The 27,507-nt window shown below is 36.6% G+C and overlaps 1 protein-coding gene across 3 annotated transcripts in view; it reads right to left on the reverse strand.

Annotated features, from left to right (window-relative positions):
* Window positions 1-409: 409 nt before the first annotated feature.
* Window positions 410-27,507, reverse strand: part of TMEM67 (transmembrane protein 67) — a 45,995-nt gene continuing 18,897 nt past the window's right edge. For 2 of the 3 annotated variants that reach the window (XM_010833516.1, XM_010833515.1), the window contains exons 14-28: window positions 26,852-26,957; window positions 24,087-24,143; window positions 22,431-22,529; window positions 20,428-20,526; window positions 20,109-20,195; window positions 18,792-18,891; window positions 18,559-18,698; window positions 16,853-16,993; window positions 11,593-11,673; window positions 10,989-11,105; window positions 6,480-6,596; window positions 6,270-6,374; window positions 5,586-5,688; window positions 2,525-2,667; window positions 410-1,588 (exon numbers count right to left, since the gene is read on the reverse strand). In XM_010833516.1, the coding sequence (XP_010831818.1) occupies window positions 1,508-1,588; window positions 2,525-2,667; window positions 5,586-5,688; window positions 6,270-6,374; window positions 6,480-6,596; window positions 10,989-11,105; window positions 11,593-11,673; window positions 16,853-16,993; window positions 18,559-18,698; window positions 18,792-18,891; window positions 20,109-20,195; window positions 20,428-20,526; window positions 22,431-22,529; window positions 24,087-24,143; window positions 26,852-26,957 (1,576 nt within the window). In that variant the 3' untranslated portion in view covers window positions 410-1,507. The remainder of the gene's footprint in view (window positions 1,589-2,524; window positions 2,668-5,585; window positions 5,689-6,269; window positions 6,375-6,479; window positions 6,597-10,988; window positions 11,106-11,592; window positions 11,674-16,852; window positions 16,994-18,558; window positions 18,699-18,791; window positions 18,892-20,108; window positions 20,196-20,427; window positions 20,527-22,430; window positions 22,530-24,086; window positions 24,144-26,851; window positions 26,958-27,507) is intronic. The other variant, XM_010833517.1, reaches the window with a different exon arrangement.

Consider the following 27,507-nt stretch of genomic DNA (forward strand, 5'->3'; position numbering starts at 1 on the left):
TACAAAACTACTTGAAATGTCTTTTCTCTGCCTTAATTTATCAGCAGATGAGCCAACTGACCTGTTTTTTGAAATTTCCACTTACAAACATTCACATGAATATTAACTTCTCATATGTGGAATGAGAGTTGTCATTTTTTTCATAAGCTTCTGAGTAGGTGGCTTTACAAATCCAGGCTGTTATGTTTATTTATCTCTGAGCCTTTTAGAAAGGCATCTCTGTACGCTGACCCTTAAGAAAGCGGAGTTTCAGATCCTCAACTTATTAGCCTCCCCTCTTTCTCCTCAGTCATCCTCAAAGTTCCAGTAACGCTTTTAAAGGATTCAACTTCAGCAGTGGCTGGGGACACCAGATCCAGCAGTGTACTCCTAAATGCTATTTCACAAAATATATACTAAATCAAACAGGAAAGAGAAACACTAAATGCTTTATTCTATATTTTCAATTTAGTAATATAAACAATATTTACATAGCAATACATTTAGGTATTTACACAGCATTAACCAGAAGGCAGAAAGAAATGTTGCTTTGGGCATTAATGACCATTATACTTGAATAAGGTGACTTTTAAGTTCATAGTATCCAATGAAAAGGATTATTAAAGAGTATTTTGAAAAAAAATGATATCAGAGAATTATTGGCTACATGGCTCAGGCCTAAGTTTGCTTTCAATAAACCACTTTCACATAACATGATAACTTACAGTTCACCTGTTACTTATAATCTTTAAACACAATTAAAGAGCAAAAGTTTGGAAGTGCTTTTAGAATGTTGAGTAATTAAAATATATAAAAAACTATCTTGGGGGAAATGTCACATATTACAGCTCAATAATATAAATGATATTTATATATTATAGATATAAATATACTTCATGGAAACAGCATATTGACCTAATAATGCAGAGAAACAAAGGAATGAGAATGTACCATTTCACAAACTGCCTATTAATCCAACAGTGAATCAGTTCGCTGCCAGGGTGAGCAACTGAGTCAGCCCACATACAATTTCAAATATCTAAGCAAACGTGAAAATACTTTCAACATTTATTTAACCATAAAATATGTAAAACAAAATGCACTGAAAACTAGGCTTGAATTGGAATCAATTTTTTTTTTCAATGTGAGAAAATATACACAAATCTAGTTATAAAATAATCTTACAGACACAAATGATAGGGACTGTTTTGATTATCATTTAAAAAATGTTATGCTGAAAGCAATTTAGACTTTTTTTTTGGTCCCATTGTCAGAGCTATCTAGTTTACGAGCTGGTAAATTAAATACCATGCATAACAGGAAAACAATATTTTTCATTGTATCATATTACATATTCACAAAGCAAGTTTATGTTTCTATGAGTTATAAAAATAAATCTTCCTGTAGATTAGAAAACAAATAAAAATAGAATAATTTGTATTACAAGTTTTAAAAAATATGGCAAACTAACTTGATAATCGTGAGCTTTTTTTGCCATGATCATAATTGCCTTTATCTATTCAGTAAATTAAATCAGGAATCTTTGATCCACCAGTGTTTTGGATGCCAAATTCTTCTGTCCTACTGCATTACGAATAAATCTAAAAATCTGAAAAAAAAAGTAAAAACAATTCAGAGGGAAAATATATATAAAGGAAATTAAATGTGTATGTCAGTTAAAATATCTAAATTAAACTAGCCAATTCTTGCAACTATTTATTTTCATGTATCAGACACCTGAATTCTATGGTGATACACAAAACTATTTCAAGACTATCATCTTTCATAATACTGAAGCAGCATATGTCCCTATTCAGAATATGTTTTAATAAATTAATACAAATTCCCTTATGTTCATAAGAATATACTTTTAAATATTTGGCAAGACAAGTTTCCCCTAGCTCTAAAATCTATGGAAATATCAAAAGAACTGTTATGAACAAAATTTGTTCATAATTCTAGGTCTCTATCAAGAACTAACCCATCACACCACTAACTCATACACTACTTTGACCTAAGTGGGGAACATGTGGGTGATACGAATGCTAACATTTCTAGAACAAACTTGGCTTTTCTTGAAGTCTCCGTTTCAGGTTCCACACTGATCCACGCAGCTGTTTTTTCATCCAAGCAGGCAGGTGATGTGTGAATTGAAAGTTACACTGGCTGAGCCCTGAGCTAGATCTCAGAGTTTGCCTTTTTGTAATGGTAACATCTGGTGCAGATGGTAAACGCAATTCTAATTCTGCTCAATGCTGGCATCTAAGAGAGAAAGGTAACTTAAATGTCTTCCTACTGGATTTCTTTCACATTTGCTCAAGCAACTTATGCCCTCCACGAGTCCTTGGTATTTCACTGACTCTGAAGGAGAGTGTAGAATGAACTTGGTTGAAATGTTTTTCCTTTCTTTGGCAGGGCTAATCAAATTCTAAATCTTTATAAATTCTGAGTGAAAGTAGACATTGTTACTCTCTGCAATAAAAATAAATATCTACTTCTCACATATTTCTCTTCAAAGAAATCCACAAAAAATTCTTAAATTTACCTCTTGTTGTAGGTATGTAAGGAAGGCTGCTAAAATAAAATTTTGGCAAGCCAAATCCACAACACAGAAGAACATCAGATCATAAATAAGAAGAGTAGCTTCATTTCCATAATACAGAACACTGCTGAAAGAATACCCTTCATCTATTAAAAAAAAAAGGCAATTTAGAAGATGTAAATTAGAAATTTAAAAATAGAATAATAAACATGTGGTAAATTTCTGGTGATAAAACTTGGATATTTAAAAACAACTAGTTACTATAATACTCCATGGTATTATATGTCAATTATACTTGAATTTAAAAAAAAGAAAAAATACTTCATGACTTATAAAAAATAAACAAGGGGTATTAAATTTGCTAATATAAAAGGTTAACCAAGGAAAGTAGTTTTAACATTTGCAGCAAAAGCTTGGTAACTGTTACTAATTTAAGTATACAGTCTATATTTTCAATGACCAGGTAATGGTCCTTTCTCTATTTGTTTATATAACTAAAGGTTAAAGAATCTTAGAAAAATTCTTGAAGATAGATGAAATTTAAAAAGCAAAACACACTCTCTTGTATAGCACAGCATTGTAAATAAAAACACAGCATTGTAAATCAACTATATTTCAATTTTTTTTTAAGGCAAAACAAAACCAGCAAGGACTAGAAGAGTGTTACAATTTAGGTTCTGCTCTGAGACCTCTTTTCATTCTCCAAGCTGGGGTGGCTTCATCCTTTTGGGGATGTGAACACCCTTTTAAGATTCTAATGAAAGGTACAGGCCCTTTCACAAGAGGCAGTGGGGAAAGCACACACATGATTCTCGCACACAATTTCAGGGAGGGCCAGAGCCTCTTCAGCGATGCAGCGGCCCACGAACACTCAGTTAGGACCCTTGTTTTTATACAAGAGGGCATCTGGCTTGTTTATAACACTCTTTTTTGATCAGGATGCTAGTTACAGGAATATATTCAGTTTGTGAAAATTCACTGAGCATTAAGCTATACCCTTACAAGACGTGCACTTCTGTACATATACTTGTATACATATTCTAACAAACAAGCCAGCTCTGTAGACTCTTCCTGAGCAATCTTTCACTGCTGTTGCTCCAGCAATGACCTCCTCTGATGAGATTTCCCAACTTACTGTGCACTTTCACTTTCCCCTCAGATCCAGTCCCCCAGTCCCTTACATTTAATGGCTGACTGGACATCTCTTCCGAGATGTCCCAAAGGTACCATAGACACCACATACTCAAAACCAAACTCATCCTCTTCCCCTCACAACCTGATCCTCCACCTGCACTCTGTGTCTCGGTGAAGGGTGGCACCACCGCCAGCCACCTCGTCAAGCTAGAACTCCTCATCATTTTTGACTGCTCTTTCTCTCCTACCCCTTCTTTCCCTTAACATTTCTGGCCATCTCTTCCTCTTTATCCCCATCGCTACTGCCTTTGCTCATATTCTCATTTCCCAAAAGAGATGAAGATGGTGATGATGACTGTATTATTATTATTATTAGAAATGGTAACAACATCACTTTACTGAGTGCCCACCCACACCAGGTTCTTTACCCAATGATTACACATATGTAAACACAACAACCTTTAGAAGGTTATACTTTACAGAAGTTTAATAATTAAAGTTCAGAAAGGAAAACAACTTTCTCAAGTTCACAAAACTAGGAGCAGATTTCAAACCCAAGACCAGAAGACTCTGAAAGCTATATTCTTAATGACTAAGTTATATTATTATAGTCTTGCATCTGTTTAACTCCCGTCAAAATAATTCTTCCAATTTATCAATCAGATATGAAGGCTTTCTGATGACATCCATGTTCATTAGAAGTGGTTTCCAAATTATTTTGATCATGTATCCCTATCAGAATAAGATGTTGAGCATGCATCTCAGAATAGGCATAGTTTATGAATTACTACTGCATATAATTTTAAAAATATATAAATTAAGAATGATGGAATTGCAAATATACAAATAGACATTTTAATATTTTCTTCTCATACCTTCATGGAGCAACCAGTGCATGTCCTGTAGGACAAAACATTTTTTAAAAATGTTTTTGAAAACAAGTGCTCTACAGATAAAATAAAGCAAAACTCCTTAAGGTGTGAGACAAGGCCTTTGGGATTCGGTCTCTGCCTTCTTTATCATTCATGCAACTCTCTCACTCCATTCCAGGCTTCAATCATAAAGTTCATTAAGTACATAATGCCCTTTCCCCCTTCTGCACAAATATCTTCACCTCTCTTCCCTGGACCCTCCTGTTTGACAACTAACTTATTTTTAAGACCCAGTTCAAACTTCACCATGTTGTCATCTGGCTTCACTCTGCGTCTAGCTAAGTTTCCTTTCCACACCCAGTATAACTCGTGTCTGCACACACTTCTATCCCAGCATCACTCCACTCATCCATCACATGCCTGCCTTCCACAATCTACTATCAAGATGCCCAAGGGAGGGACCATTGGTCTGTGTATCCCAGGACTGGCACAACATGTACTTCTCAATAACACCAGGGTGAGTGATATCCAGGCCAGGACACTGGGTATAGCATACCATTTCCATTCTTCCAAGCCACACAAGCGGTTATTAACATATATATTAAAAGTGACATATATACTTTCTTTTTAATGATAAAATAACCATTTTAGTCACTACTCCTGTCATACATATGTGCCATTCTTAAGAAGCTGGATAAAATGAAAACTTAAGATAAATCATAAACATTCTTCTTCTTTAAATGTTTCATAAGTGTGCCACTGAATGAGTATTTCAATACATAAGCTTCTATGTATTTGTTTTACTATCTCTTCCATGTGGACAACTGATTTTAAAATTCAGCTTCATTTTTTACTTTTTTGTAGAATAATTATCTTGTATATATATATTTCTTCCTACATGACCTATAATAAAATGGGACATAGAAAACTCCTATAATTCCTTAAAGTTTACTAAGTTTCCTAGATAAAGGTATAAAATCAAAAGAAAATAACTACAATTATGTTCTTTCAAGCTTGGGAAATAAAAATAAAGTTCAGCAAAGGCATTTGAAGGATACCATTGTAAAAGATGCTTTTTTCCATTGGTTCCATGAATTCCATGCCAAGAATTCTTTCAAGAAGCAATTTATCTTTTATAAAGTAGTCCATTTCCTTATGAACCTAATAGAAAAAATAAGAGTCATTTGAAAATAGCAGTGAAATAAATGCTTCCCAATTTTTACAAAATCAGAAGGAAAGAAAAATAAAAATGAAAGTACCCAAAGAAAATCTTTGGGTTTGGTTCTTCCAAGACAATTTATTACACTGGACTTTATAACAAAATTCTCTTTAAGAATGTTTTAAATTTTAAATGCTGATAGTAGTACTTAGGGCTAGATGTACTGAAAATCAGTTTATAATGAGCTTTTCATGAATACAACCATAGCATATTTCTACAATAAATAATTGATAATATTTGGTAACTAACAAAATTCCAGTATAGACATATTTTAAGGTAATCATCATGCTAACAGACATGTAAAAATCTCGTTTTACTTTTACATAACCTAACTCCATCCACAAAGTATTAATTTTTTCAGCCAAAACAGTATTAGTTTTTACAGCAAAACAACCAACCAACCAACCCCACAAGGGTTCTAAGTTCACTGACTTGGTTGACAGAAGAAATAACTGACATTCCTGGTTACCCTTTTTAAATACTCCATTTTGACTCTAACTTAAAAATAAATGATGATACATACATGATCGATGAAAGAGCCAAGAAATTTATTCATAGTATGATATGCTTTTACACTCTGCTCAAAAGTACTTCCTGAGGAACTCAATAGTCTAGCAGGGCCATTTTTCTAATGTGAAAAAGAGACAAGGGTAAATGAAACATGCCTTACGTTCTCGGTATCTAAATAATACGAAATATTGAGAAAATATATCTGAATTATAGTTATACAAACCCTTGTTAGTGTCTCATGAATTCTGTCATAGTGTTGCCTCATCTGGCTAGAAATTGCAATCTGAAAAGTCTGACCATCTGTATTAGGTACCAAACCTCTTTGGCTACATAAATTTTCCTGAAAAGTTAAAAAAATTTATGTTAAGATCAAGATAATAAAAATTCTGCCTATCTTAAAAAGAAGATGCAATATTTAATATTATAAGACTTGGAAGCCAACTGAAGTTGTACGGAAACTCTATTTGAGACAAAGCAATTGTAACAGCACCCAAGGCTCACTACGCTCCAGGTCTTACTCATTTCTACTTCATTATACCCCTGTGCAGGTGGCTTTACTCCTCCCTACTTAAAAAAAAAACTCCTACTAAGTTCACCATATATTGATAGTCTTAGCTTTCTTTATAATCAATTTATTGCTCTTTAATAAATGATAAAAAGTCTAGTCTTAGAATTAGCAACTTTTATAAATGGTCTTTTTTTGTTCTCTAAACAATGAATACACTTCCTCAATTAATTTCACTAAAAAGGTAGTGATACATGACCCAATGGTTAATGTTACAGATCAGATATCTACTGCAAGTCTCTTTGACACAATTTGATTCCCGAGAACCATAAGTCTGTAACATTTTATCCTACCCCTGACCTAGCCAATTCTCATAGATGCTTCATGGTTCAGTTTAAGTATTCTTGCCTCCATTCTTAACTTTATTTGGCTACTCTGGAGCTTAACATTCTCCTCCTTTGTCTAAACCTAAGCTGCAAACATGACACTTGGTTTTCTACTGACTTAAAGGCAGTCTATGAGTAGTGAATTTATTTAAAAAAATCCTGATTATAGAGAATTTATAAAACACAGAGAAATACAAAAAGAAAAAAATTCATCTATAATTGCAACACCAAGAGATACCAGTATTTTAAGGTATTTCATTAGTTGTTGTCTAGGCATATGCATAGAGATGGTATAAAACCTGGATCATACTGATTTCTTTTTCATGTAACATTATATTCTGAGCAACTCTTGGGATCATTAAATGTTCTATAAAACATGAGTTTTAATGTTTACCTAAGGTTTCACTCTTATGGCAGAAAGTGAAGAGGAACTAAAAAGCCTCTTGATGAAAGTGAAAGTGGAGAGTGAAAAGTGAAGTTGGGTTAAAGCTCAACATTCAGAAAACGAAGATCATGGCATCTGGTCCCATCACTTCATGGGAAATACATGGGAAAACAGTGGAAACAGTGTCAGACTTTATTTGTTTGGGCTCCAAAATCACTGCAGATGGTGACTGCAGCCATGAAATTAAAAGACGCTTACTCCTTGGAAGGAAAAGTTATGACCAACCTAGATAGCATATTCAAAAGCAGAGACATTACTTTGCCAACAAAGGTTCGTCTAGTCAAGGCTATGGTTTTTCCTGTGGTCATGTATGGATGTGAGAGTCAGACTGTGAAGAAGGCTGAGGGTCGAAGAATTGATGCCTTTGAACTGTGGTGTTGGAGAAGACTCTTGAGAGTCCCTTGGACTGCAAGGAGATCCAACCAGTCCATTCTGAAGGAGATCAGCCCTGGGATTTCTTTGGAAGGAATGATGCTAAAGCTGAAACTCCAGTACTTTGGCCACCTCATGCGAAGAGTTGACTCATTGGAAAAGACTCTGATGCTGGGAGGGATTGGGGGCAGGAGGAGAAGGGGAAGACAGAGGATGAGATGGCTGGATGGCAGCACTGACTCAATGGACATGAGTCTGAGTGAACTCCGGGAGTTGGTGATGGACAGGGAGGCCTGGCGTTCTGCAATTCATAGGGTCGCAAAGAGTCAGACATGACTGAGCGACTGAACTGAACTGAACTGAAGGTTTCACTGTATAGATAAGCCAATTTACTTAATATTCTTTCATTTTTATGTATTCTTTGTCCTTATAAATAACCCATGATAAAGATCCTGAACGTAATCACTTATTCACATTGTTAATTATTTCCTTTAGTTAGATTCATAGAATCAGTAAGTTGAAGATAATGAACTCTCAGAAAGCTCTTGGTATATACTGTCAAATGCTTTCCAGCAGGTGTATGAAAATGTATCCTAAGATCAGTGCCCATTACACCCTGTCCTTGATGCTACTAAGTATTAGCTTTTTAAAATAAATTTGGTAATTTGAAGAAAATACATGTTCTTTTCACATTCATTTCCTCCATGATTTGTGAGTTTAATATTTTTAGAGGTTTTTAGTCTATTCTGTTATTTACTTATTTTAAAAAATCTTTTGTCATTGAAGAGTTTTTTTTTTTTTTTTTGCTTGCTTGTTTTTTCTTTTTCTTGGCTGTGCTCATGTGATAGGCAGAATCTTAGTTTCCCAACCAGGATCAAACCAGTCCCCCTACAAAGGAAGCATGGAGTCTTAACCACTGGATTGCCAGGGAATTCCCTCTATTAAGCTTTTAACTTAGTTTGCTTATTGATTTATATGATTTTCAGTATTGTGATCAATATCTTTATCATATTTACTATGGAAATTTTACCCTATGTCTTTTATCTATATAATTGTGGCTATATAAGTGTTCTATACATTAATAAATATTAATAAATAATAAATATTCTATACAATAAATAATACTTTGATACTTTCTCTATTTTACACTTTGTCATCTCCCAAACTGAAATATTCTTTTCTAGGTTTTCATAGTTTCATTTTTAAAATTTAACTCTTCAATCCAGGTATAATTTCTCACAGTTAACCAACTGATTCAGTTCAATGTATTAAATAAATTGTTCCTCTAAAAGACGCTTACTCCTTGGAAGGAAAGTTATGACCAACCTAGATAGCATATTCAAAAGCAGAGACATTACTTTGCCAACAAAGGTCTGTCTAGTCAAGGCTATGGTTTTTCCAGTGGTCATGTATGGATATGAGAGTTGGACTATACAGAAAGCTGAGCACCGAAGAATTGATGCTTTTGAACTGTGGTGTTGGAGAAGACTCTTAAGAGTCCCTTGGACTGCAAGGAGATCCAACCAGTCCATCTGAAAGGAAACCAGTCCTGGGTGTTCACTGGAAGGACTGATGTTGAAGCTGAAACTCCAATACTTTGGCCACCTGATGTGAAGAACTGACTCATTTGAAAAGACCCTGATGCTGAGGAAGATTGAGGGCAGGAGGAGAAGGGGACGACAGAGGATGAGATGGTTGGATGGCATCCCTGTTGCAATGGACGTGGGTTTGGGTAGACTCTGGCAGTTGTTTATGGACAAGGAAGCCTGGCGTGCTGCGGTTCATGGGATCGCGTAGAGTCGGACATGACTGAGCGAGTGAACTGAACTGAGATGTTATGACCATGTTTTAAATTCTTGCAAGTCACAGGCATAGTCTGTTAATCAATAAATCCTCTTGGTTTTTCCTCTTAGGTACATATTTTTCTTTTTGAAATTTTCTTATGGAAGTTTTCTAAAATATATAGTAGAGAGAACAGTGAACCATCCATCACTCAACTTCAACAATTACAGTTTTACCAATTTTGTTTCATCTATCTTCCTAACTTTTTTCTTTTAAAGCAGACTCCAGATACCATGTCATTTCATTTGCAAATTAGTATCTCTAACCATTAAGACCTTGAAAAATATGCCATTTTCACACCTAATAAAATTGATCTTTCCTTAATATAATTTAATATTTAGCCCATTAAATCGCCAAGATTTTTTCCAAAGGTTTTTTTTTTTTTTTTTTAATTTGATAGTTGGCTCTTTGAATCAGGATCCAAAGTCTACACGTTGTATTTGATTTTTTTTTTTTCCCTTAAAATTAACATCTAACAACTTTCTTCTACCACCACCATCACTCCTTTTCTTTTCATGCCTCTAATTTGTTGGGGACACTGGGTCATTTGTCTTATGAGACATCCTAACATTCTGCATCTGGCTAAACACTTCTGTGGTATTACTTATTTTGTCTATCCCCTCTATTTACTGTAAACTAGGGACTTGATTTCCTGTTAGAGCTAGAGTCTTGATTACATTCAGGCTCAATTTTCTTAGGCAAGAGTATTTCATGGGTGATATTAGGTATTTCCTCACTGCATCATAACAGGAAGTACATCATGTCAGTCTTCCTAATTTTTTCATGTTGTAAGATTGAGCCAGTGTGTTCAGAAAATGTCAACCTGACTATAAAGTTCCCTGTTATCCTTCATTCAATTGTTTTAGCATCCATTGATGATTGTAGCCTATATACATTAATTCATTAGTCAATACAAAATGGTAATTTTCTAACTTAGAATTCTTTTACTTGCTTCCATCAGGAAGATCTTTCCCTCGTGAACTATTCAGTTTACCTTGAAATACACTCCATAAAGGAACTGCAGGATGATATGTGATTTGTTCTCTTTTAATGTTCAGGGTAATGAGTCGATATTCTAGCAACTTTTAAAAGTAATCAATGAGGATTTTTTTAAAATACTACTACAAATCCCAGATTATGAAAACCTCTCATCTTAAAAAAACAAAATGATGTAAAATATACCGCTTCTCTTTTAAGATTCATATTCATTTCTTCCATATTAGTATCAGCATGCCCATGTACTGATCTACCATGGATGTAGTAGCCAAAACATCTGTGGGATAACAGAAACACTGATATCTATAAAAAGAGAAGGACCAGTTAGCAATTCATCTGCAAAACAATAAAAATTAAGTTCTTCTTGAAATTGCTTCCTTTCTCTCAAAATAATGAGAGTTGAATTCTTAGACAACATAAAAAGGGAATAATAAGGTAATAAAGGATAATGAGGTTATTTTAAAAAGTAGATGGAAAAGAGACTGAAGACACTTCCAAGAAAAGAAGAAACAGGATTGATACATGAAAATCTTTCAGGGATTTCAGGCTAAGTCAACAATTTGGTAGCATAAGGGATTTATAATTAAGAACTTGCAAATAGAGAAGGAAATTTTAAGACAGCAAATATTAAACTTGTAGCTCATTATAACCATCTCTGGAATTAACCACCAGTGGAAATCAGACTAAAAATCCAATCATACCAAATCACTTTTAAAGCCTCTTTTAATGTACTCATGACCTTTAAAAAGAGAGAAATAACAGTTGCAAGATAAAGTCAGAAAGTACTTACATTACTCATACAGCACAAATCAACAAACTGTCGAATTTTATCTTCTATAAATCTCTCATAGAAGACAGCAAAGAACACAATCTGAAACATTAAGCCAAGTTCATGCTTATTAGATTTTAGGATTTAATTTTCTTTTATAGCCACAGTATAGTAAGAATAACTAAATTCCGAACAAGAACATAGGGGCCAATAATGATTCCTGTGGGATAAAATCCTACTTAGCATTTCCTATTCTTCTGTCAAAGGAAGAGTGTTTTGGAATTCTGTTAAGATTCACTGAGGGGGCTTATTTTGAATTTAAAAACTTTTCTGTGTCATTAAATAAGATAGGACAAACAGGGAGAGGAAGTAAGGGGCTTTGAAAACCTTAGGATAAACCAATGCATTATGGCCAGTTTAGGTCTAGTTCTGCAATTCTGCTCATCTCCTAAATTCCAAAGTCTACTAGAGAAATTGCTTTTGCTTTTCAAATTAATCTCTGATAGAGTAGCATATAGAAAGCATATGTCAAGTATTGTGTTTCAACTACAGATAGTGTGTTAAACATTCAGATGGAATGGTTTCAGGTGTTTTCTTAGATTTAATAATACTGCAAAGGGAAGTTATATAAATCAAAAGAGAAGAGTTTACACTGTAGAGCTTAGATATCCTTCAGAGAAAGACAGCACTTCCTAACCACCCTATTCAAAGCTGTCCCCACTCCCAACTTTCCTCCCCCTTACCTCCCTCTACTTGCTATCTCATCTGCCTGCTGACGCTCTTCACAGCACTTGTCACAACTTGTAACTTGTTCCTGTTATAGTGTATCTTTTGGCTCGCCAGTGCCTCCCACATAAAATATACTCAGATATGGGAATTAATACATAAATGAATGTACAGCAGCTGAATACTGAAAACCCTTTCCTAAATACACTACGCACATATTTTAAAGCTCCTTTAAATGACATGAAAAACAGTAACACAGTTTAAAAACTAAGAGATACCACTTAAAAATTGAAGAAGCTGGGCTGCAGAGTGAATAATAAAACCTAACCTTATGAGAATCAAGAAGTGTTTGTACAGACAAATTTATGGAACTGCTAAAAGTTAACTCCTTTAACCTTTATGGTTAAAGGAACTCTTAAGGATGCATAAACACTGATAATCTGAGGATGTGACCATGGAGAGACATATGTCTCTATCAAATGACAGCAGAGTGGAAAACAAAAAATGAGGTTAGACAGCAATGCCCAGGACGGCTAGCTGCTGCTCCAATGAGCCTTTCCCCTCTCTCCTTGGGACAGCCCCCTTGTGTGGGCGAGCTGCTGCCCAGCGGACAGTGGGGGGAGTACTGGCCACGTGACCAAGTTCTGGCCAAGGAGAGGTTGAAGACACTTCTGAAAAGGCTCTCAAGGAGGAGGGGGTGAGCGGTCATCACACTCCCCGGCTCAGCTGCCCTCCAGTCTGCAAGGAGGACCAGCCCCCGCCCCGCACAGCCCCCAAGCTGGGGCCCTTGCCCCATTCCTGCCCGCTCACCCCATCATGCCGGAGCATCTGGACTCACTGCTCACACTCAAGGATTACAAGGGCCAGACACTAACTGAACACACGTTTCAGGATCTGACTCTTTTCTACGGCACTTGGATTTATCTACGGGTATGTGGCTCAACAGTCTGGGTGGACTACATAATTATGGCAGGATTTGCCTTATTGCATTTGCTGATGTTTCCTTCACGGCCCATTTATCGCCGACACCCCGTCAAGGGGTTACCTGTTCAAGACTCTGGCACACAAGACAAGAAACCAGGGGAAAAAGAAAATTAAGAGGCATGCTAAAAATAATTGATAGGGGTTTTCACGGTTCAGCTTTACTACTTCACCTGCTTGTTTCATGTGAATGAGCTAAACAGTTTTCTTACCTAAAATACGAGCTAAAAACCACCTACGCTCAGCTATATACAGATTCTGTTCTCCTTGTGTTTTACTTCTCAATTAGGTTTTGATTTATAAAACTTTTAGACTTTCTTCTTTTTTTTTTTGATAAGAATATTTTTATTGTATTATTAAATACCATCTTTTTTCCACTGTTACAGATTTGTAGATACTACATGAATGATGATACATAATTTATATTTTATAGTTTGCCGATATGATGTATTTACACATGCAGTTAGTACCAATGTCATGCTACATTTCCTTAGGAGATGCTCGTTCAAAACAAAAAACGTGAGCAAAATGTGAGCAGCTTATCTACTGTAGGAAAATATTTCTCGAGGGTGGAATGTATACCAACCTGCACCTGCATGTTCAGTATTAACAATATTAGATTAATTTAGACTCCTGGGTCATGTTCCCTTTTCTTTTAAAATAATACACATAATTTAAGCCACACACTTAGAAAAGTTTCCTTCTTTTTTTTCTACCCACCCCACCTCATTCTTCCCTTTTCGGTACTTAAGAAAGAACATAGATATACCAGGGTCCAGCAGCCAATAATAAGGGGCCATAATCTCAAAACAGAAGTGGCATTTAACCGTGATACCATTTAAAAAGCAAAACATTAGAAAAATATTTGGAAGCTAAACATGAATCAGAGTTCAGCAGTGATTTTTCTGATTATTAGATATGTCATGGCATCACCTGCTGCACAGCCAAGAAATGAGACACTGCTTTGGGAAGAAAAAGGTAATGCTAAAATTATTTCAGCTGGAACTTGAGGTGCTAAAAGACCATTTAAGTCATTTATTTTGATAACATAAATAATCCATACACATCAAGTGTATTAACAGATCTGTAACTTTTGCCACAACGTTACAAATGTTGAAAGATGTACATTTATTAAAAAAATTATATATTTACTGAGCCATGAAGTTGTAATGGGGCACGATAAGACTTTGTTTTCACAATCTTCCTCTGAAATGGAGAAAACACAAGTATGCAAAGTTTCTGCAGGTCTATAAAATAAGGAAGAATAAATGCCTCATAAATGATAATCATTTAACTACTAAAGATTCATAATTCATTATGGGTAGTTAAGCTGTTGTAATGTTTTCAATTAAAATTCATAGTGGAAAAAAAAAAAAGAGCAAAGGGCGAGGTCTTCTCCCCTGGTTCACACCTGCAACCTCATCAGACATTATGGACCATGAGGTGACCTTCGAGGTAAAGTCCTGAAGGGCAAAGCAGAACAACAGGCCTCCAGGTCTGACAGCAGCCACGCTGCTGGGCCTGCACTGCTGACCCCTACTCTTCTTTCTCATGAGACAGAGAAAAGCTATTTTCATTACAGGCCCTGTCAGTCTGGATTTTTTTTTTAGTTGTTGTACTCAACCAATATGAAAAGCTTCAGATGGTATTCCTTTAAATTTTCTGCTGCTGCTGCTGCTAAGTCACTTCAGTTGCGTCTGACTCTGTGCGATCCCATAGACGGCAGCCCCCCAGGTTCCCCAGTCCCTGGGATTCTCCAGGCAAGAACACTGGAGTGGGCTGCCATTTCCTTCTCCAATGCATGAAAGTGAAGAGTGAGAGTGAAGTCGCCCAGTTGTGTCCGACTCTTAGCGACCCCATGGACTGCAGCCTACCAGGCTCCTCCGTCCATGGGATTTTCCAGGCAAGAGTACTGGAGTGGGGTGCCATTGCCTTCTCCATATCCAGATAAATCTGATCTGTTCACAAAAACTGTATTAGTGACATACAATGACAAACAACAGTCACTGTCACTGCTGTATGTCACCAGGGATTCCCTGGTGGCTCAGCTGGTAAAGAATCTGCCTGTAGTGTGGGAGCCCTGGGTTTGATCCCTGGGTTGGGAAGATCCCCTGGAGGGGAATAGCTACCCACTCCAGTGTTCTGGCCTAGAGAATTTCATGGACTGTACAGTCCATGGAGTCACAAAAAGTCAGACATTACTGAGCAACTTTCACGTAAGTTATATCTCAATAAAACTGAAAGGGAAAAAAAAAAATCAAACCCCATATTATTTTAATCTAATTTTATTTCAAATCCTAATTTCTGTTTGTCTTTCTTCTGTGACTGTCAAACTATCCCTCACTAGCTCTATTCTGCAACTTTAAGTTTGAACAACTCTTAACAATGACACCTAGATCCAATTCTGTAGGAATTTGGGGACTTCCAAATCTTTTAAATTCCAAAATCTTTTAAAATTCAGTTTTTAAGGCAAATATAAGCTCTCCAGTTTATAGGAAGTCCCACCTTCCTTTGCTTATAAAGAAGTTAAAGAAATCTTAATCAAACTGAAAGGCTTTTCCCACTCATTGGAGTGTCTGTAAGCAAGAGAAAGAAATGCAGAGACTAGAGTTAGTTAAGTGCTGTAGCTCCTGCTTCTCTCTTTTTCCTTTCATTCTTTTCATTTTTTTTTTAGCTATAAGAAGATAAAGGAAATAAGCATAGCAAAGATCCTCTGCTAGAGCCGTGGGTCCTCAGATTTATTTTTAGTTTCAGCTATTTCAATTAATATTTCAAAGAAAATTTCAGCAGGGGTACTGGTAATTTGAGTGAGATTTAATGATATATAAATGGATGTAAACAAAATGTTAGTTTCAAAAGCAAAGATTGAGGGTACCTTAGAATTTCCTATCATTATATATAAACTAAATCCTGCAGACTCTGAAGGACCCTTCAGAGCCCCACTACTGATAAGAAATGAAATCTGAAATCAGATTGCCTGAGTTCAAATTTCTGTTCTGCTGGTTTCTTTTTCTTTTTTTGTTTTGCTGATTTCTAATTGTTCTGGGTTCAAATTCCAGTTCTGCTCATTTCTAATAGATTTCTAATATAATATTTGGGCAAATATTTAACCTTTCTGTGCCACCACATCCTCATCTATAAAATGAGGATATTTAAAAGAATCTATCTCTGAGGGCTACTAAGTAAGTTCATCTGTGTAATGCAATTAACACAGTGCTAGATTAGCATACTATGTAAGAAATTAGCTATTTGCTATCTTTATTATTAATACACTGACCCAATGGACTGTAGCCTGCCAGGTTCCTCCGTCCATGGGATTTCCCAGGCAAGAATACTGGAGTGGGTTGCCATTTCCTTCTCCAGGGCATCTTCCCAATCCAGGGATTGAACCTGGGTCTCCTGCATTGCAGGCAGACTCTTTGCCGTCTGAGCCACCAGGGAATCTTTATTATTGTTCCTGTCACCTTCTTTATACTATAGAAATCCTGTTGTGGTCAAGAGCTGACGATCAGTATGTAAACAGAGTTAAAAATATAGACAGGTAATGTTACTTAAAAGTATAATCTCCTGTTACCTGTATAAGTCCAATGACCAGCCAAAGAGCAGAAGATACCGCGTATCTCAAAATGCGGCTGTAAGGAGCTATGTAGCTAGGTGGGCTTCTGGAAAGACTAGAGGATGAGTCCATTAATGCTAAGTTCTTGAATCCCACAACCTTAAATAAAAAGAACAAAATAATTTTAAAAGATATGGATAAAGAAAACCCCTGTAGTCTGAAAATGAGACACTTCTCTCTACTCCTTCCCTTGAAAAACTAAAGTATTCAAGTTTGTACAAACAGTAGAAAATCTAGGTAAAAATAATTATCCAGTATTTTAATTATAAAGTATTTAATACAAAATTTTAGTTAGTCCATTAGGTAGTCTCTTCAATATGACTCAAGGCCAGTTCAGTTCAGTTGCTCAGTCATGTCCGACTCTTTGAGACCCCATGGACTGCAGCACACCAGGCCTCCCTGTTCATCACCAACTCCTGGAGCTTGCTCAAACTCATGTCCATCGAGTTGGTGGTGCCATCCAGCCATCTCATCCTCTGTCATCCCCTCCGACTCAAGGCCAAATATAACTTTATTATCATATACACTGACAAAGCTTAAAAATTTCTGTCAAAAAAATAAAGCTGTGGCTCAGCTGGTTAAGAATCTGCCTGCAGTGTGGCAGACCTGGGTTCGATCCCAGGGTTGGGAAGATCCCCTAGAGAAGGGAAGGGCTACCCGCTCCAGTATTCTGGCCTAGAGAATTTCATAGACTATAGTCCATAGGGTAGCAAAGAGTCGAACACAACTGAGCAACTTTCACTTTCAGTAAACTACCAATGAACAACCAGCAATCCATGCCAGGCACTATGCAAAATACTTTTTATACTTTAAAACACTATTTTCCAAAATGCCTTTTGAGGAAGATATCATGTTATACTCACCTCTATGCCTTCTACTCTCATAGATTAAAGGCTCTGGAAAGTTTTATGGTAAAGGAAGTTACATGATTTTATGGAATCCAGTATTTTCCAAACTTAGTTGATTATAAAATGACTTTCTCACACAATCCCTTTTAAGCTTTAAAAAACTGGACTATAAGTAAGTTTTTGAGATAGTGTTCTTATGTCCCAGAGACACACACATTCTTCTAGGTTCAGAAAATGGAAGGAAGGAGAAAAGCAAGAAAGAAGGAAAAAGGAAGGCAGACAAACAAAAAAGTCCAACAAAATTTATATCAAACCTTACTTAAGCAGTTAGTTCTAGAGAAAATCTGTTACTTATACAGTTTCCATATTTCAGTCTCATATTCAGTTCTGAATACTTCCTTTGATAATTCTACCCAGGTCCATCAAGTAACTGTAAAGGGATCATAAGCATGTACCCATTCAGTGTGTGTTGTTAGGCTGTAGCCCCAAATCCTAACACAGGACATGGTCCTTAGTAGGTATTCAAGGACAGAAAGAATGGTGGTTCCAGGTCTGGGGAGAGGGGAAAAGACGAGTACAGAGTTTTAGTTTTGCAAGATGTAGAGTTCTAGAGATGGACTGTAAGACAATACGAGTGTACTTAACAGTACTGAACTGTACACTTAAAATGATAAATTTCATGTTATGTGTATGTTTTAAAGGCTCGATAATAATAATATTTTAAACTTTAGAAAACTCACTGATAGGAAAACTTAGCTGGAATTACATTAACATTTATGAGGTACCCATAAGTTGCATATATCAAATAGTTTATACCTCCAAAAGGAAGAGGACAGTAAGTACTTGAAAGAGTGGGTTAATTTTTCTCACAGTCTGAATTTCGTTCCATTCATTTGCCACAAAATAAGTTCTCCATATGCTTACAGGAACAGTAGCACTCCGAACACCACCCTCACCTGGTTGGGAAGATAAAACGAATAAAACGTTTCACCTTCTCTGCTTTACAATGGTGGCAAAAGAAACTTGGTACAAATGGTTACTTTCATTACCTTCAACAGCTTTAAGAACCTTTCCTTTAGGCCGCTCCCAATCGATAAAGAATATGTCTATGGTAATCTGGGAGATGAGCTTATGCAAAAATTGCAGAGCCTGAGAATGACAAAAAAAACACCTTAAAGTATTGGCATGAAGTCTGCTCATGAAACCAACACTGATTCTTTAAGAACCAAACATCTGCAATCACAAGAAGATATATGGGGCTTCCCTGATGGCTCAAATGGTAAACAATCTGCCTGCAATGGGGGAGACTCAGGGTCAACCCCTGGGTCAGGAAGATCCCCTGGAGAAGGGAATGGCAACCCACTCCAGTATTCCTGCAGAGAATCCCATGGACAGAGGAGCCTGGCGGGCTACGATCCATGGGGTCACAAAGAGTCAGAGCGACTAACATTTTCACTCTAAGTTTCACAAGTGACAAAGTTGTCATACCATCAGGGGCTCACCAGAAACTCATCACATAACAGTCACCAAATTCACAGACTTTTTACAGACATATTAATTTCACCTTTCCTTCTTCTGTCTTTCTTAGAAATAGGAATATGAAAGTAGACATACTACCTCCCTCCTCATGCAGGGATCTTGCATAAATGACTCTCTTTCCCAAGGTTTCCAAAAGCCTTTAACTTCTTTATAAGGAAAGGTATCTCCAACTGTAATTTGTTTGTCCTAATTAAAGTTTTAGGATGCTCTTACTGCCTTTTTCTCTATTTCTACTATTAAGATTTCTGATGAAAAAAATATCCTTTTCATTTACAGAGTATGTTTAAACTGAGGCTTCTTCCGAGAAGGTGCATTATCGATCAAACAAGGTTAAAAATCTAAGTATGGGATGATTCCTCTCTTCCTGGGGCTCACAGGTCAGTGGGAAAATAGTCACTTAATAATCACAACACAACTGGATGAGATGTACGGCAGAGGCACGTGAAGAGCATCACATCCCCTGAAAGAACAGTGAAGCAGGGAGGGGGGCTCCCATGGGAAGAGGAGGAAAGGAACGTGAAGGCAGAGAACCAATGCCAAGAGTTCAGCGCTTAGCCAGCATGGTACCATTCACTCTTGATTAACAGTCTACATTAAATAATAAACAATTACTTAAGGCAGATCTTCAGAATGAGATACCTATTATAAATAAATGCAGACTTCCTAGTAAAATAGAACAATTCATACTTTCTTCTAAAATTAAACTAAATTTTACACCAAAGATTTTGAAAGCATTTTAACTCTGAAGACTTACATGCTTATTAGCAGACTTTTTTTTTTTTTTAAGCAGACATTTAAAATTCAGTAACCTGTGCTCTGAAACTTACCTTCAGAGCAAAACCACATCCCACATAAGTAACAAAACGTTTTTCTTGAACTGGCACTGGCAGCAAAACAGAGACAGACTTCTGTGCCTGGGATGAAAATGACACTGCTGAGTGTGACCGCACACAGTTTTTACGAGGCCCAAGTTATAACCCAAAGAAAGCATAGAATAAACACCACACGCTCAGGGAATGGGGAGTTTAGCACTTGCCCAAATACTCTTGATTAGAAACCCCCTCAAGTAATAACAGTTGCTTCATAAAGAGAGCTTACAAGTTATTCAGGTTGTGGCACTAAGGTAAAATGCAGAAAATCACTTACTTTAAAGAAAATAAGCCAGTAAAGACCTGTTCCTACAGTGATGATAAAGAAAACATTGGCCAGATCACCAGCATAGTAAACCAAGAATTTCGCAACTGTCTGCAATTTAAAAAGAGAATCAGAGCTGTTATAGACTCAATCCATTTATACTACTTTAATAACATATTATTATTAATAACATTATTATCAACCCAGTTTCTCAAGCTTGAAGTCTTATTTCATGTATCCATGGATCAGTCAGAAGGACTGACTGCAGCCACTTTCTAGATACCTTTTGATCCATTTCCAATAACTTCTATCTTATTCAACCCTTCTCATCTTTCACCAACTAAGAACTTTAGAACCGCTTTCTAATTTTCTTCAAGTTTGGAGTCCTTCTCCCCAACGTACCCTCCATACTACCATCAGAATTGGCTTTCTAAAATGTAAATTGGACCGTGTCACTCTCTTTCTTAAAAATGTACAGTGATGCCTCATTAAAATGTAAATTCCTGATCCACAAGGCCCTTTACAACCTAGGCCAAAGTTAAATTTTAGCCTCATCTGTCAGTTCCAACAACTTGTTCAATAATTAACCACTCCATACATTAATCCCAAATGTTTTGGGAATGAAATGAGTATTATTTCAACAGATATTCTTCTCTTCTTCTCTCTGGCAAACTCTTTGGAGCTCTGAGGGCAGAGACCATGTCTCCCTTTGCCCAGTATCACATCCCCCAGCGCCTCATAGAGCCTCTGGCACTCAGACAGCAGGCCATCAGTGACTATTTGTGGAATGCAAAGACTGCTGCTGCTGTTCAGCTGCTACGTTGTGTCTGACTTTTTGCAACCCCGTGAACTGCAGCATGCCAGGCTTCCCTGTCCTTCACTATCTCCAAGAGTTTGTTCAGACTCAGATACAGCACAGATAACCCAGATTAACTTCACTTCTTTTGGATGCCTTTCTTGACTCCCCGAACAGGAAATCAAGCCCCCTCCTCTGATTTCTAGGCACACTAGCTCTGGAGACAAACCAGTTTACTGTGTTGCCTTTCTCGTGTTCTTAATCAGCTAAATGGAAATACCACCTATTACTTTGATATGGTAAACATTAAATGAATAGGAAATGTATTTAATCTCTACAATTTCAGCAAGTATAAAATGGGAATGATCATGATACCTAACTTCATAGAGCTATTGTGAGGACTAAATGAATTACACGTGTCAAGTGTAAAAAAGTATCTGGCTTATAGTAATACTCAATAAAAGACAGATGAAAATAAAAACAAGAACAAATGTAAAAACAATTAAATGAGAAGTGAAACCATAAAGTTAATAGAATAAAATATGGGAGAATATCTTTTTGATCTTGACATAGGGGAGGATATCTTAAACAAGATCCTAAAAGCACACATCATAATATGAAAACCTATTCAGATTTGACAGTATTAAAATCAAGAGTTTCTACTAAACAAAGTAACATATAGATAAAATAACAGATGGATTTACCCTTGGAGAAGAAACTTCAATGTCAAAAACCAAAAGAAGATTTACACTTAGAAAATACAAAAAAAATAAATAAAATAAAATATAAAAAACTTGTTTAAATAAACAAGAAAAATTGGAAACAGTAGAAAAATGAGCAAGTGGTATAAATAAGAAGTTCATAGAAGGGGAAGCCCAAATGATTAATAAAGTATATGAAGAGTAATCAAAGAAATGGAAATTAAATCAAGAATGACATATCTCACCAGATCGGCAAAAAATGGGAAAGGGTGGGAAAACAGCAAGTGCTGGTGAGGATGTGAGGAAACAAGACCACTGCTGGAGGGTGCAGACTGGCACCAGCCGTGGTGTGCACTGGAGGGAAAACAAGGGCACATTTCCTACTCATGTGTATCTCCTGGTCATATACCCCAGAGAAGCTCAGGCAACTTTTTACTCATCCGCTAGCTGTGTCTTATTAGAAGGATATAAAATAGTCAAAAGAGAAAAATAGACTTTAAAAAGCCCTGTGATTATACCTGTAAATCAATCATGGGACTCCCAATACGTCTCTTCCAACCTGCTGTCTTCAAAAGAGATGATAAAACAGCTAGTCCACCCAATACACCTAAAGCAATCTAAAGTAAAAAAAAAAAGGGGGATTTATGTAATTTCATAATGCAATTTCATCAGTGTTCAAAGATACTGTAAATAAAAAGTAACAAAGTACTCAAAAACAGGTTCAAAAATTAGAAGGTACACTAAAAGAACATGGGCGCCAAACTGAAGAAACTCCCAATGGACAAATCTGGGACAATTTGAGCAAGAAAATAGAAGGTAAAGAATTAAAATTACTAGAATAAATAAATATTCATGAGCCCATACTGATTTAATCATAAATGAATAAATAAATCCACATGGACAAAGGGAGAATTCCTTTTTACAGAATTGTAATAAATATAGAAGAAATGATGGAAAAACACAACCACCACCAAATATCACAGTAATATTGTTTATTGGCCAAGAATTATCAATGGATGCTAAAATTAGAGGGCAAAGGAATAATAAGGAGCAAGAGATTTGCATAATCTCAAGTATCTCCCCACAAGATACTTATTAATTATAAGTGGAAAAATACAATGGAGAACTCTGCAGATACCATCTTAGCCATATGATCAAAGTTGACATCAATGTTAATAAGATACGTGTGTGCTAAGTAGCTTCGGTCGTGTCTGACTCTTTGCAATCCTATGGACCGTAACCTACCAGACTTCTCTGTCCATGGGATTCTCTAGGCAAGAATACTGGAGTGAGTTGCCCTGTCCTCTTCCAGGGGATCTTCCTGACCCAGGGATCAAACCCAGGTCTCTTATCTCTCCTGCATTGGCAGGAGGGTCTTTACCACTAGCGCCACCTGGAAAGTCCATTAATAAGATATACTGACACCAAGTATCTTCTGATATGACTCACTGAGAAGGGTATAACATCACTTTCACGGTATGTATGCTAAAACTACATTTAATCATGGGAAAATACCAGATAAAACCAACTGAAGGACAAAATACCAGTGTTAGGGTCAGTCATGAGACAAAGAATGACTGACGACCTGTCACAGACCTAAGGAGACTAAGGAGACACACGATGGTTGGGTTCTGAAACAGAAAAGGATAGTGAAAAAAATCTGTAAAATCCAAACAGCATTTACATTAGTTAATTTGCTATTGTTTAGTCACTAAATAGCGTCCAACTCTTCGCGACCCCATGGACTGAAGCCCGCCAGGCTCCTCTGTCCGTGGGATTTCCCAGGTAAGAATACTAGAGTGGGTTGTCATTACCTTTTCCAAAGGATCTTCCCAACCCAGGAATCGAACCTGCATTGGCAGGTGGGTTCTTTACCACTGAGCTGCCAGGAAAGCCTAGATTAGTTAACAGGACTACATCAACATTAATTTCCTGATTATGACCACTGTACTACAGTATGCAGCCTGGCGTGCTGCCGTCCACGGGGTCACAAAGAGATATGACTACTGACGGAACAACAACTACAGTTATGTAAGATGTTAATGGTAAGGGAGACTTGGTGAGGGATATATGCCAAATCTCTTTATTTTAACAACTTTCCTGAACATGTAAAAAAAATTTGTTTTAATTAAAAAATATAATGTAAGTATTTTGACAGGTTAAAAGAAACTCACATCTGTCTGGACATGTGCTTCTCCTTGATCCATTTCGTATGTGACTGAGAAAGAAACCTGATGTTTAAAAGAAAGCAAATTAGCCATACTGAAGTTATATGATACAAACCTATTTTTACTATAAAAATACATTCACAGCTGCATTTTACTAAAAATATCATACTTTTAAACTATCAGTATTACTAGAGTTGACCTTTACTTATACATAAATAAATACACTTTGGGGAATTACCCACACTACTTTAAATATCCATTTAGAACATATATTAAAGAAAGAGGGTTTCATTAGAAGGTAGATTAGGTTCATTAACAGCACTCAAGTCAAATTAATCATATTTCATTTTCTGATAGGTTTCTGTAACTGAGGCATGTGATCTATCCTGTGTATCAAGAGTTCAGCAACTGGTTCAACAATCACATAGGAAGAAGGCAGATTAATCAAAGGTGTAAACAAGAATCTTAGGGACACAATTATACAGAGACAGGAGAGAGAAGAATCATAAAGGATTAAGAGAAACAGTAGCATGAGGAATAGGAGAGGGAAGACACCTAAGTCTTACCAGGGTCACAGAACAGGGGCAAGGAGGAGGAGGTCACGAGTAGAGTCAACTGTTGTACAACTGACCCTTGAACAATACAGGGGTTAGGGGCATCAATTACGATGCAGTCAAAAATTCAGATAGAACTTTAGAGTTGGTCCTCCACATCCATGAATTGGACCAACTTTGCGGAGTGCTGCAGTACATATTTAGTTATAAAAAAAAAAAAAAGTCCACATATAAGCAGAACCATGCAGTTCAAATCTGTGTTGTTCAAGGGTCAACTGTATAAGTGTAAAGTTAAAGAAATAAAGCCAGTGTATGTGGAATACCTTGCTGACTTCATGAAAGAGGTTTTCAAAGAAGCAAAATGGCAGGACCCAAACTGCAAATGATGAAAGAATAAATGGTTGGGAAATCAAGGAAAGACACATGATAGCAAGCTGAATTGTTGGCAGAGCTGACAGAAGATTTTATGATTTGGTTGTGCTACTTTGTTTTTAAGACAGGGCAATCTAAAAGGCAAGGGAAAGGAACCAGCAGAGAAGCTGGCCGAATAAAAGGTTGGGGGCGAAACAGGAGAAAATACACATTAATATATTATAATAAAATATATAAAATTAAATAGAAGAAAATATCCTAAACAAGTAAGGGTTGAAAATTTGCTTAAGAAAGTGGGAAGGGTTCTTCATTCTTAGAAATAGGAACCGGAGTCAAGAAAGATAATGAAACAGAGATACTGAAGTATTAAAGAGGAAGTCTGAGGCAATTCATATTGGATGGTTTTGATCTGCTCAGAAAAACAGGAAGACAGGTTATTTGCAGAGATGGTAAGAGAGCAGAGATACAGCTGGATGCTCAAAATGAATGTAGAACTTTTACAATAGCTGTCATGAGAAATTAAGAAATGATGAAAACTGCATTCTATAATTAGAACAATTGAGGTGGACTTCCTCATAACAAGAGAGTTATGATTCTCTCAACTTTTTTCCTATTGCTTATTTTCCAATTTGTCAAAACAGTTTAGATATATTTTCGACAAGAAAAATATTTAAAGAAAACACCCAGAAGTGTTTTATATTAAGATAAATACACTCTTAACTACCCAAAAATGACATTCCAGGAAATTTAAACAAGGCAGTCTTCTGTTGTTACTAAGCATGCTCCTGGATTTTCTCTTCTCATTACACTGTATATAAATTCAGGCAATAGAAACGAATTTCAATATCAAATCAGGTAATAAAACTGAGGATGGGAAACCTTTCAGAGAAAAGTCATACCATGTGCCTACTTTTCGCTTTATGAAAGCCTGAATCCAACAGTAGCAGAGTAGAAGTACAAGCTCAACAGAGAGGCCAAAAACACTGGCTGAAGAACTAGAATATTAAAATTCAGAAAAGTAAAACAGTAGAAATTAAAAGCTTTAGTGAGTCTTGGAGGTAAGGAGTGTTCGCCTTCCAACTGTCATGCTTCTGGGGAGACAGGGGATGAGGAAGAAGTCTAGAAGGGTTAGCTCTGGTCCCGACCTCCATCCTCTCTTCTCTACCCCTCCTCAGGCAGGGGCCTTCAATCGCCTGGCGAGGCAGAGCGCGGCCTTTGCCGGGCTCCTTCTTTGGTACAGCCTGCTTTCAGTGTGTACATGGTCTCACTTCCACACACAGGCCCTTCCAGGCAGGGGAGGACTCGGGTTCTGGGGTTAAGTTTAACTGAGTTGGGAAACAGTCAGAAGACTGGTTGCAGGTCCAAACTACATTCTCTATTTCACTTTAGTCCTACTAGTTACAGAGCTAAAAATTAGATTCTCTTTCTGCCTGTTTAAGTATGTCTCTATCAAGTGGGCAAGACTGGTGAGAAGAGAAACACACGTGCCCTCTTAAGGTTTGAGTTCCTGGTTTAGTTAGGCAAGGAGACAAAGTCTTAACAGAAGCAAGGTGGCCAAAGAGAACGAGGAGATGCCATATGGCTCAGCATGTCCTGGCATCCAGAACAGGGAGGCCCAGCGGCTGGTGACACTATCCGCTGACAAACTTAATTCTTGCCTTTTTATATGCAGAATCCATAAGAACTCACCTCTTACCAGCATTAGTAAAAAATAACTGTCTTGACTATATAAAGTGCTATGTTTATTTAAAACTCTGAAAAGGACTAATAGTCTTTTGATCATAATGCAAACTCTCTCAGTTTTGCACTAACACATAGACAGGCAATGACCAAGAAGGAACTCACCTTCACAGACTGGCTGCTGGGATCTTTGATATCAATGTCACGGTAGGCAATGGTAATTAAGGGAGGGTAAATGTTTCCATTTTTTGTGTTGGGTACAAGGTGGATGCTGTTTAAAAGAAAATTCATTTTTAGTTAAAAATACACTGAGGCCCTTAAACATATATTTAACTTACTGTTTCTTCTGAATGTGATGTGAATAGTCTTGATGATCTCAGAACCAGCAGTTATTAAAAACTAGAGAAGGTTAAACATAAACTAATGGTACTAACACAGGATATCTGAAGTGGTCAAAACTTTATATTAAAATACACCCTCAAAAAATGCTTCTTGATCTAGGTCCTACAAAGCTTACAAATAAAATCAATGAAGTACTGTGTACCACTTTTGAGGACTTAAAGTACTGCCTAGAGAAAGGCAGATAATATCCTGATTTTGAAAAAAAGATGAATTCTTGGTGACTTCCCTGGTGGTCCAGTGGCTAAGATTCCACACACCCGACGCAGTGGCCAGGTTCAATCCCATCTCGGAACTAGATCCCACATGCCGCAACTAATGATTCCACGTGCCACAACTAAGATCCGGCACAGCCAAATAAATAAATAAAATAAAAATAAATATTAAAAAAAGATGAATTCTTAATGATAACACGTCATATC

This window comes from Bison bison, unplaced genomic scaffold (assembly GCF_000754665.1).
Source record: "Bison bison bison isolate TAMUID 2011002044 unplaced genomic scaffold, Bison_UMD1.0 scf7180017863702, whole genome shotgun sequence".
Taxonomy (NCBI): Eukaryota; Metazoa; Chordata; class Mammalia; order Artiodactyla; family Bovidae; genus Bison; species Bison bison.